Genomic DNA, 12,420 nt, shown 5'->3' with positions numbered 1-12,420 from the left:
TTAACTTAAGTTAGTATAACAATTCTCAAAATCTAGTCTCGGTTTTTATCTTAAAGTCTGGCTGTGTTTGATTTTCGTTCACAGAAGTTAGCGTATGATGGTGATATATTATAATGATAATATTATTACAAGGTGAGGCATTTTAAGCAATGTTTTGTAACGTTTTACTTATGCATATTGCATAATATGCACAGACATGTTGCGACCTTTTGTCGATCGGTTAGGTATTAGCGTGAGAATACCTAGCTACAATGCACAACACAATCAGTATTATGTACCGCGTAGCCCGCACAAACACGAATTTTATGCAAATATCAGGATTAGAAGTTTATTTTTCATTACAACGTCAAAGAGACACAAAAAATGCTTCCTAGATTAATAACGTAGGAGGAACGTTAATAGACGGAAAAATGCGTTTGAACTTGAACGGGAAAAGCCCGTGGAATGCTCCAAAAGCGAAATCGGTAATGTCCAACCAAAAAGCGAGTAAAAGAGCAGATAAACGATTATAACGAGCGACGGGTCAGCCGCTACACTTTTACCGATTAACTAGATCTTAAAACCGCTAGCAACGAGTACGATTCTAGTGTAAGGTTCCGTGCTTTACCTACCTACAATTCTATATTGTATTTTACGAAATCGTTGGCCCCGTTTCCTTTTTTGTACCATTCTATGATGAGTATGACGTTAAAGTTGACATTACTTAGCAGCAAAATCAGATTCCTAAGAGGAAAATGTTTCCGGGAGAGTGGCATTTTCAAGAGGCCTCTATTTCGTCAATGGCTCTTAGGTATCTAGCAAGTGTACCTATAACAATGACCAATAGTGAACTCCTTGCGTAACTTTATAATTATAAAATAGAAAGCATTTTGGATCAGCTGAAGTCATTGTCTGAGTGACAAGATAATGCTTACATAAATTACTAATATTCCTTTAGCAGTCTCTTGACTGCATTAGTGTTCGTCCTAAAATCAGTCTTTTAGTACTGACAACAAAGTCGACTTTTAACCGACAAGATTAAGTGATATAGCGCGCCTTGGAAGTTATCTTTGTATTAGCTATCTGCCCATCAATTTCGGTTATTCTGAAGCAATAAAAACAACGAATTACGGACAAATAGTCCGGCGAAAGTGAAATTCCGATATTGTTTTGAAGTTCATTGAAATTTGAATGGGTTAATTAATGTAATGCAATTACGATTGATTTTTAATGTTCATTTTGAATGAGCTTCGGTAATTTTCTTTGTTTTTGAGACTATCGGTGCGTGAGAATTTTTAGGAATTGTGATGTTAGTATTGATATCTTATGTAGCATATCATTTGTTTTTATAGGACAAAGTTGAGCAATGAGTAGGTTCGGCCCGTCTGATGGTTCCTGGCACAAGCGTAGTGTGGTGTTGGCAGGCCTAATGTTGCGGTGGTAGGTCGATTTTTGCGGTTCACGAGGCCGACTGACGTGACGGCCTAAAAATTTCAAGATTCAAATAAGAAACTTTAAAAGTTGTAGGCAGTAAAGAGGGGTGTATCTCCCTACTATAGCCGGGCGCTGTGTAGATCGTTAAAAAAAAACAGTAAATACTAGTAATACCTTTGTTCAGCATACGTAATTATTGCACTTGACTGCAAGGACTTGAGAATGTGCTCGTATTACACTGTGCTAGGTATGTTACAGTCTACTGAGCTGAACAATCATATACTTATAATAATTCAACATAAATAAACACTACTGTAGTAGGTATAATATGGATATTATTTTTTAATGTCTACTTTTTAATGACAGCATGGTGACCTCCTGGGGCTCCTGGTATATGATGAAATTGATGAATGTTAACTCAAAGTAAAAATGTTTTGTGATTATGATAAAAAGAAAAAGATATAAAGACAAGAAGCTTATAGGGTGGCTTTTGGAGTTCAAGAGGAAGATTATCAATGTTCTACAATTTTTTCAATTCTTTTATGTTACCTATTCTTAAATTTACAAAATTCACAAAACTTATGTGGGTAGACCAGTCAATGTGAGAAAGGTGACTAATGGTCATTTGAATGTGCTGATAAGAAAAGTGAAAAAAGATTTACTTTTACTTTTTTCAGCTGATTAAAAGCTCTGGTTTTGTTGGGTTTTTTAAATAGTAATTAAAATATTGAAGTGAAGTGGATTCTTATAAGAAACAAAATCTATCTACCCTCATGTTAAAAAAGATATGAAATAATATACATATAGTATGTATGTATGTATGTATGTATGTATGTATGTCACTTTTGTGGCCGCCTCTCCCCTAGCCGCCTACGATATATAAATGAGACCGTAAAGAGGGGAAAGGCGGCAACTTATATTATATGTTATATTAGGGGGGGATCTAATTGGGAAATAGAATGCATCGCATACATACCTTCATATCCCATAAGGGACTCTTCATCCTCACTCTCTCTGCACCTCAACTCCTGGGCCAGAGGAGCCTTAATCTGCTTCGCTTATCTTAAGGCGGCTGAATGTATGACACCCGAGATCTGTGGGTAAAATTGCTCTATGAACATGGTATTCTCCAAACCATTAACCTCCACACATAAATCTATATATCTTACTAGTGAGCCCCATCTTACCCGGCCGGATGTAGGTTACACAAAGCCAACTACCTAAGTAGCTGTATAGTCAAGGGGGCGTACCGCAGCCGAAGCTGCCCCTTGCGTGCTGATAAAGGAGTAACTAGCGGCCGAAGCCACCTTACTCCTACACGGGGATAAAGGAGAACCTAGCAGCCGAAGCCACAGAACTCCTAACGCCTTTCTCTGGTTTCAAGGGGGCGTACCACAGCCGAAGCTGCCCCTTGCGTGCTGATAAAGGAGTAACTAGCGGCCGGAGCCACCTTACTCCTACACGGGGATAAAGGAGAACCTAGCAGCCGAAGCCACAGAACTCCTAACGCCTTTCTCTATAGTAGCCGCCCCCCTTACGGGGAGCATCTAGCAGCTAAACCTGCCATTCTCTTACACATTGATATAGGAGGATCTGCGGCCGAAGCCGCAGACTCCTACACAATCATAAGTCCCTAGTCCGCCTTACCTAAGATGGGCTCCCAATAGCTTCCACGTCAAGATCACGTGGCAAGCTCGAACCAGGAAGGAATAAAGGAGATAATCGCACAGAGAAACCATACCACTACTGCGAGCTTTCACCAAGTAAATAAAATACTTAGCTTTAGATGATTCCGGACAGCTGTAGGCTTCCTCACTTTATATCACATTTTATAGAACTAGCGCGTTTCGCGCCATACTGAATCTAGCTTCACCAACTTACTACGTTGGTTAACTTACCACAGTTCCACATAGAGGGCGCTGTTCGGTGTTGCCGCAGGTGAATTAGTATTGTGGCATCGGATTTTCGCGTCCGTCGCGACACTCCCCAACACAGGCAGGAATAGGGCGACTAGATTGCTGGTCCATTCTTTGATCTTCTCAAGGGCTCGAAGAGCTGCGGCTCTCTTAGGTCTTGACTCGTTGCCTAGCGTAACCTCCTCCAGGTTGTGTGATTCTGGCTTAGTGTGCTCGTAAGATTCGAGGTCGACGACCGCGAACGGTTCTGGTTCGGACATAGACTTAGGCTTAGGCTCGTTTGACTCACTATACATAGGCTCTAGGATTCGTTGAGAGGAACTCCTTCCCTCTACTGGCGAGGCATAAGGTTGTACTTCTTCTTCTGGCTTATCTCTGACTGCTTGCGTGCATCTTTGCTCAGAAAGAGACTCGGATTCGGCAACATCGTTGACGGAATCCACCGTCATGTCATCTCTGCGTGACGAACGGGGTAGATTAGGAAGTTGCAGAGGTTCTTCTGCGCTTTCGTCGTAAGATGATGTTTGTTTACACTGTTCTTCTCCATCTTCGATCTCTAACGGGTAGAGATGCGCGATAGATCTTGTATACTCTGTATCTCCTACTCGTACCGTGGCAACCCTACATAAACCGTCGGCGCCTTTTCTTAAAGATACTATTTTCCCAACTTTCCAATTGACTCTGTTCTTCGTGTCACCTTTGATCTGCACGATTTGACCTATCTTTGGAGCCAACTTGGATATTACCCTAGGTTCTTTAGGATGGTGGGAATATCTTTCTCTCAAATTTAGGAGATACCGGTTCTCGAACATCTCTTTAAATTCTCTTAGAATTATCTGTGCTTTCTTCCAACCTTTAATTAAATTGTCTTTAGTCACCGTTCCTTGTGACGTAGTAGGATCCTTTCCTGACGTTTCCATAATGATAAATTTTCCCATGGTAAGAAAATCTGAAGGTTTTAATACATGATCAGGCTCCGAGTCCACGTAAGTTAAAGGTCTTGTGTTAAGAACCGCTTCTATTTCTTTAACCACTGTAACCAGCTGGCTGTCATTCAATAAATGTTTCTGTAAAGTTTTCTTCATACAGTTCTTAACCAATCCGACTAATCTCTCGTAGAATCCTCCATGCCATGGTGCTAACTGTGGTATAAATTTCCATTTTATTTCTTTATCTACGCAGTATGGATTCTGAAGAATCTCCGAGAGTAACTTAAAGTGAGCTGCGTTGTCAGACGTTATCAAGATAGGCACTCCTCTTGCTGAAATCATCCTGCGTAAGGCCAATAAACCTTCTTCCGCTGTTAGGTCCTTTACAACTTCTAGGTGAATGGCTCTTACAGCCAAACATGTATATAGGCTAATCCACCTTTTGCAATTGCCATTCCCATTGTTAACTAGAAGTGGTCCCAGGTAGTCGGTACCAACGTATGTAAATGGAGAACTATAGTTGACTCTCTCTTTCGGTAAAGCAGGAGTTTCCGGTAGTCTATATGGCCCTCCGTCATGTCTCATACATTCAGGGCATTTCTTCAGGATCCTTTGAACTTGGCTTCTTCCTTGTGGAATCCAGTATGTTTCCCTTATCTTGTCTAACGTGTGACTCACTCCAACATGTTTATTTTCTTGATGAGTCTTTATTATAATTTCGTTGGTGAAATCTGAATTTTTTGGAATAAGTATAGGATAGCGTTTGTCAAATGACCAGTTTGTGTGTTTCATACGACCTTTGCACCTCAGTAACTCATCTATATCTTTAAATATGCCTAAATTCAAACTTAAACTAGTTACTTTTCCCTCTACTTCTAGAGGAAAATACTCTGATTGAATTTCTTTCAATTTTTGAAACTTATTGTCTGGCATCTGACCATTCTCTTGATTTATTATCTCTTTTGCAGTTGTGCCATCTTCCGTTTCCACCGGGTTAACATTAGGTATATCTGGATCATCTATTTCCATCAGTTCTTCATCTTCTTGGATCCCAAGACCCTCCCCAGTCAAGAGAGAACTGGTGGGTCCACTGCCGGATGTAGTTGGCCACGTCTTCGGATCTTCTACTATAAATTGTGGACCACTCAGCCATTTCTCCCCGTCCTCTCTCGAACAGGTGGGTCTGGTGCCTACGTCTGCTGGATTTAGGTCTGTTGGAAGGTATCTGATTTCCAGATCTTTATTTGTTCTGATCTCTTCTATCCTCCTGGCAACGAAAGGTGGTAATAGTTTGTCAGATTTACACCATTCTATGACTATCTGGCTGTCGGTCCATAAGACTTGCCTTGCTATCTTCTGCTGGAAGAATTTAAGAACGAACTTTATCAATCTACTGCCAATCAGTACTCCTAATAGTTCAAGACGGGGTATCTTGAGACTCTCCTGATCTTTACTTGGTATTAAACGGGATTTACCAATGATGAAGCTTTTCCCCGAGCCGCAAACTAAAAAGACTGATGCTGCATAAGCCTGTAGGGAGGCGTCAGTGAAACAGTGTAGTTGGTAGCCTTTTCCCACTGGTGTCTTCATGTAGCATCTGTTCACTGACACTTCCCTAATGGCTTCTAAGTTCTGTCTGATGACGTTCCACTCTTCTGTTAGTTCGCTTGACAATGGCGAGTCCCACGACACTCCAGCCTTCCAGAGTCCTTGTAGAAAGAGTTTAGATGATAGAGTGTAGGGCACGGCATAACCACATGGATCATAGATTGATGCAATAGTCTTCAGTATTCCTCTTTTTGTGACTGCTTCCTCTTACAAGTTAGGTTTCAACTGAAGAGTATCTTTCTTAATGTCCCATTCTAAACCAAGTACCTTTACTTTATCTTCTTTACATGTATCAGAAACTTTCTTCATAAATTCTCGAGAATTTGAGCTCCAATCCCTGAGTGACATTGAAATATCTTGAAAAGATCCTTTTAGATTTCTGTAGAGCTCCATCGCTTCATATGTAGTGCTGGAACCCGAAACAAAGTTGTCCACATATATGTCATTTGCTTTTAGTCTGACTTGTTGATGTTCCGCACTAGACAGGTGGTGTTTGATTGTTGCATTAAGCAAAAACGGTGACGAAATGACGCCAAATGGAACTCTACAAAACCTAAGGTGTAATAGGTTGTCTTGAGATATCGGTTTAGAGGTATCTTTGAGCCACAGGAATCTGGTTACGTCACGATCCTTTTCGTGTAACGCCATCTGTAAGAACGCCTTTTCAATATCCGAGGTTAGTCCTATCTGATGAGTTCTAAATTTAATGAGTAAACCTGTGAGGTCTTCTAACATGAGTGGTCCTCTGTATAAACATTCGTTCAGACACTTGGTGTCTTTGCTGCTCTTGGAGCTAGCATCATAAACTATTCTCATAGGTTTCCCTCGATGGCATACTCCATGGAAGGGTAGGTAGTGAACTACGTTATCCGTTGACGTTCTTGAAGCAAGTACAACTTCTATTATACCCTTATCTAATTGTTGTTTAAACGTATCATCGTATGATAACAACGTGCCTTGATCCATACGCTTCAATAAGCTTGATAAGCGACCAAAAGCCATTCCATAATTATTGGGTAAGTCCGGTGGGTAAGTTATCCACGGCCAGCTTACCGTGTAACGATTACTTAATTTTAGAGTGGTATTATTAAAATACTTGATTGCTTCTTCTTCTCTAGTTGCTTTCGGTGAATCACTAATACCTATACATTCTAGTTCCCAGAGGCTCTTTATGTCTCCATCACAAAGGGGTGGGTCAGGTTGATGAAGCTTCGTTTCTATACAAGTCTGAGCGTAAGTCACTACATAGGGCTCGTCACTAAGCTGTGGTTCTGTTCTACCACTTATTATCCAACCAAGGGCAGAATCGACCAGGAACAGGTTACTACCCAATTGTATTTTCTTCTCGTAAATTAGGTTGAAGTAGTACTCGTTTCCAACCAGAATCTGCACCTGTCCGCTTAGCGAGCCGTCATCCGCTAGTATATATGACTCCGGTAAGTCCTTCAACTTGACAGTGGGTATGTATCCTCTTGAAATACGTTCAACGCAGTTGGCTTGTATAACTATCTTCTTATTTGTCCTTGACAGCAATTGTAAAGTAACTATTGGACTATGTATTTCTTTAGGAGGATCTTCACCGAAGGTAAATATAGTTAAATGACTTTCCTCTTCAATGGGAAGCTTCAATTCCTTGGCAGTTTGAAATGTGACGTAGGAGCGCTGAGAGCCTGGATCTAAAAGAAGTCTATATTTATATTGTTTATTTTTATTATCTAGGGGGTTAGCCCTAACGACAGAAGTTTGAAGAGTAGTGAATCCCTTTCCTAGAACCGTCAGGACTGTTTCTTCATTGCAGTATTCTTCTGAAAATTTAAATGGCATAAAGCTCTGTTATGCGGTGTCTCACTACAGCAAATGCTACACTTACGTTTGTTCTTGCAGTCTTTTATAAAGTGGCCTAACTTCAAACACATGAAGCATTTCTTTCCAAGTCGTTTCTTTCTTTCTGCTAAGGTAGTAGCTTCAGAGCACTTATCATTGTAATGATCACCTTTGCAAAAGATGCATGTCCACGCTGTTCTCCCCTTCGAAGAGCCCTGCTGAGGTTCTGGTTGATCCTTGTTAGAAGTCGGAGTTTGTTTTGGTCTGTTCCATTTATTGGGTTTATTAATACTATCAAACTTATTCTTCCTTTCCGGTCTTCTATCAAAACCTCCTTGAGGATTTTGTTTCTTAGGGGGACCTTGTTGCTGTTTGGGTGGATATGCGCTTCTTGCACGTTTCACATTTATATGTAGAGTTCCGACTGTACTATCTTCTGCTTCATGCGTGCGTTTTCTTCCTGAAATCCTTTCAGCATCCTCTTTTGCGGTAATAATTCTATCTAATTGGTTCCTGATTTCTTGTATAGAATCATCATTAACCTTCAGCTTAATTTCGTAAACTAGATCGGGTGGAAATTTCTCCAGCAACATAAAACGAAGATGATTGTGATTGATGTTTTCACCTAATGATTCCAAAATTTTGAGATTTCGTTCAACTTCGTTGAATGTCTTTCTACAGTCTTCAGCGGTGCTTTTGGCCATCTTAACCTTATATAGTGTTGCATAATGCGCGTCAATGAGATGAGAGGTCTTGCCGAAACGCTCCTTTAGGATCGATATGGCTATTCTATAATTAGCATTAGTAGTTGACAGACCATCTATGGCTTTCTTGGCATCTCCCGTCACCGAGGCTTTAAGATAGGAGAGCTTGTCAACATCAGGCAGATTTCTTGAATCAATGTTGCTCTTGAAGGAGTCCCAGAACTCACACCAAAAGAGCACGTCTCCACTATACACCGGCAGCTGAAGTTTAGGGAGTCGGCACGAGGCATTCGCTTCCGGAGGTTTCTCTGTAGCGTTGCTTTTCAAAGTTATTTGATCGATCTTCACTTTAAGTTCAGCCAAAGTCTCCTCTGCTTGAAGTTGCAATCCACTCAGTAAACATATTTCATCAGAAGCAGGTGTCGAAGCCAAGCGAAAGTACTCCATCAAGTCGTTGTCAAGTCTTTTCAGAGATGCATCTAATTTACTGTAAGTAATTTGAGCCTGCCCTAAGTTCTCTGAATTAATGGTAACAGGAATAACTTCTATGTCTGTGGTGAGTTTGTCGTTAATGAGCCTAAGCCTTCTTAAAAGCAAATCGTCCATTATGTTGTTTGTATAAGCTCTTTTCTTGTTTAATCCTGTAACGTATAGAAATAAACCCATTTAACCTAAAGTCCTATTTATTTGCTTATGTATGAAATGATTACGCTTGTAGATTTAATTAATACTGCCTTGCAGTAACTATGTTTCATACTACTTTAGGTTGTTTAATTTTAAATTATTTTATTTATTCTTTATTTTAATGATCTCAAAATATTGAAATCTAAATTTAACTAATGATCTCTAAAATCCTTTCAAATTTGAAACCAAAAAAGAATAAAAATCAAAGTCAATTAAATTACATGAATGAAACCATTGACCCAATTATAATCCGATGTTTCATTTAAATATCATGAGAGGGAGTAAAACAAGGATGGAAGGCAACATAACATACACACCTACCTATAAATGTGTCTAGTTTTATCTTTATAACTTATAGGTTACACCAATACAAGCGTCATCGACGTCAGTAAGTGATGTTGACGTTTATACACTGTTGCCACAACACAACCTCTAATGTTGGTGTCTCTGATTCAAGCTCACTCTTAGCACAACGAAAATTAATACTTTATTTCCATTTCACTTGTTTTATTGATCTATTTAATGATTATTTTAATTTTATTTCACTTGTTTGGTTTATTTATTTAGTAATGATTTTAATTTTATTTCACTTGCTTGGTTTATTTATTTAGTAATCATTTTAATTTTATTTATTAGAACACTTTAAAGAATCACTTATCTAATGAGTCTAATTGCACATAAAAGTCACCACAATAAATCTGGAAAGAAGATGTTAACTTATATATACACACATACACACCACAATTGCTTTCGTATACTATAATCATGGACTTCAATATGGAATGCATGTAAAATAAATCAGGTATAAGTTCCCTTTAGGCCTATATACATAATATTGTATATAATTATACTTCTTACTTAACGTTTACTTACTCAACTAAATCCTTGTACATACGCCGTAAATCAATTCACAAAGAAATAAATTGTCTTTCTTAGTTTAAATAAGGTAGCGTAATAATACCAAACTATCTAACTAGGGAACCCGAGATAACATTCCAGAAGGCCTATAGTAAGCTTGGAAAATTACTAAGGTTCGCCTCTTGTTTGGAAAATTCTAGATATTTCTAAAACTGAGTCGTACTAATATGAGCCGTGTTACCTAAACAATAGGGTTGACTCTTGTCTACGGTCGTCCCCAACTATCAACTTCTAGAAAGTGAAATTATTTCAATAAAGTAGGAGACGAAATCGACTCATAATTCATACATACGGAAGGATACTTAGTTAAAAACGGATTCCTTTTCTTGTTAGAAACCCAAATGATCATGGCCGCCATGCTGTCGGATCGCTTGCTATGAAATAATTTTCGTCGCGCGCATTTGTTTTACAGAATAGAGCTCTGTCACTGTGAAGTAAATGTTTAAAAACTTACCGAGAAATAGTCTAGTCCGATAGCAGGTCTAATCAGGGGGGTTTTCGTCAAATCCGAGTTGTCTTGTCCGGTGTGGTTGGCGGCGGCGAGTTCACTGTACCTATGAAGTAAATACGTAGTTTTTCACAATCTTGCCTATCTACACGCTTATCCCTTTGTTGGTGCCCTTTAAATTATAATATTCTCAATATTTACCAGCATAATTTGAGGAACCTTCCCGGGGAACTCGCGTCTGCTTGGAGATCTTCCGCCAACGATTCAAAATGGTGGAACGTTCACTTTGCAACAGTCAGTGTTGCCAAAGTCAACTCAAACCCCATAAATTTCGATAAATATGAAATGAATTTAGGGCCTTTAACAAATTTCTTTCTTCTTTATGTTGATTCCGTATAAATGATTGCATCCTTGTGTTCTTAAAACTACTTAAGTTCTAAAGTATAACGTAAATATAAAAGGTAAAATGTAGAGTGCTTACTCATACAAACTCTTATCTACTACACGTACGTTTCTTATAAGATGCTTATTAGTTATTCTGACTCGCATACGTTTACTTATTATAATCATATTAAATCCACAACTCTAACAACTAATGTATAATAAAATAAAGTAAATCTTCTACTTATATCTAAGTACGCTTTGCTATGACGTACCTACTGAAGCGTCTTATTGGAAATTGGTTATCGTATAACTTTTCTATGTTGAATCAGCTTAGCGACATAATTTTTCTTTCTTCTTTAATTTTCTTGAGAATCCCGATAATCCGCACATTTTCCGCGATTTGGTGGATAATCTTCCTAGTGTGGCAACACCTGCCATCTTGTTCTAGGCGGTTCGCGCCGCCTATTTTTCCGGTTACGTTGGTAACTCGAAGGCATTATTACACAATAGTGTATCACTTAATTTAAAGTAATAAATATCATAATTGATAAATATAGACAAATGCACCAATCCCTTTTTTATTCATCTTTGTTTATTCTTTTACTAATTTGCGACTCCATTCTAATTGGAAAATAAAATACATCCATTATGAAAATGTCGTGTGACTGCTTCCGGTCACCGCGATGTAATTTCTTCATGTTGGCTCCGTACAATGTTGATGTTCTGCCGTTCACGTATATAAAAACATGACTTATTAACTCAAAATATCTTCAATTGATGAATATTAATGCCAGCCTCTTTATTTAAAACGAGCCTAAATTAATGTCGAACCAGATGTAATAAGAAAACACTTTAAAATGTACACATAAAATATAAAACCTCGCAGTTTTCGCTACTGTTAGCGCCATCTATGATTTCCGATAGTAAACATATATGCCTATAGTGAAGATGTATGCTTTGCATTCTTTATATTATTTATTCTCAACAAAGCCTTGGTTCTTTAACTGCTGAATCCCAGCATTAACCACCATTGTGGCCGCCTCTCCCCTAGCCGCCTACGATATATAAATGAGACCGTAAAGAGGGGAAAGGCGGCAACTTATATTATATGTTATATTAGGGGGGGATCTAATTGGGAAATAGAATGCATCGCATACATACCTTCATATCCCATAAGGGACTCTTCATCCTCACTCTCTCTGCACCTCAACTCCTGGGCCAGAGGAGCCTTAATCTGCTTCGCTTATCTTAAGGCGGCTGAATGTATGACACCCGAGATCTGTGGGTAAAATTGCTCTATGAACATGGTATTCTCCAAACCATTAACCTCCACACATAAATCTATATATCTTACTAGTGAGCCCCATCTTACCCGGCCGGATGTAGGTTACACAAAGCCAACTACCTAAGTAGCTGTATAGTCAAGGGGGCGTACCGCAGCCGAAGCTGCCCCTTGCGTGCTGATAAAGGAGTAACTAGCGGCCGAAGCCACCTTACTCCTACACGGGGATAAAGGAGAACCTAGCAGCCGAAGCCACAGAACTCCTAACGCCTTTCTCTGGTTTCAAGGGGGCGTACCACAGCCGAAGCTG

At 39.2% G+C, this 12,420-nt stretch overlaps 2 protein-coding genes across 4 annotated transcripts in view; both read right to left on the bottom strand.

The window, feature by feature from the left end:
• Positions 1-12,420, bottom strand: part of LOC133526859 (uncharacterized) — a 62,845-nt gene that overhangs the window by 48,074 nt on the left and 2,351 nt on the right. The window lies entirely within an intron of this gene.
• LOC133526846 (uncharacterized) lies at positions 2,330-7,241 on the bottom strand. The gene is made up of 2 exons (XM_061863655.1): positions 3,312-7,241; positions 2,330-2,507 (listed from the first exon to the last, which is right to left on the bottom strand). Coding segments are annotated over exons 1-2 (2,538 nt in total). The 5' UTR covers positions 5,849-7,241; the 3' UTR covers positions 2,330-2,506.

This window comes from Cydia pomonella, chromosome 17 (genome assembly GCF_033807575.1).
Source record: "Cydia pomonella isolate Wapato2018A chromosome 17, ilCydPomo1, whole genome shotgun sequence".
Taxonomy (NCBI): domain Eukaryota; kingdom Metazoa; phylum Arthropoda; class Insecta; order Lepidoptera; family Tortricidae; genus Cydia; species Cydia pomonella.
Note: the sequence above shows the minus strand (reverse complement) of the source record. Positions and strands in the feature narration are given on the sequence as shown.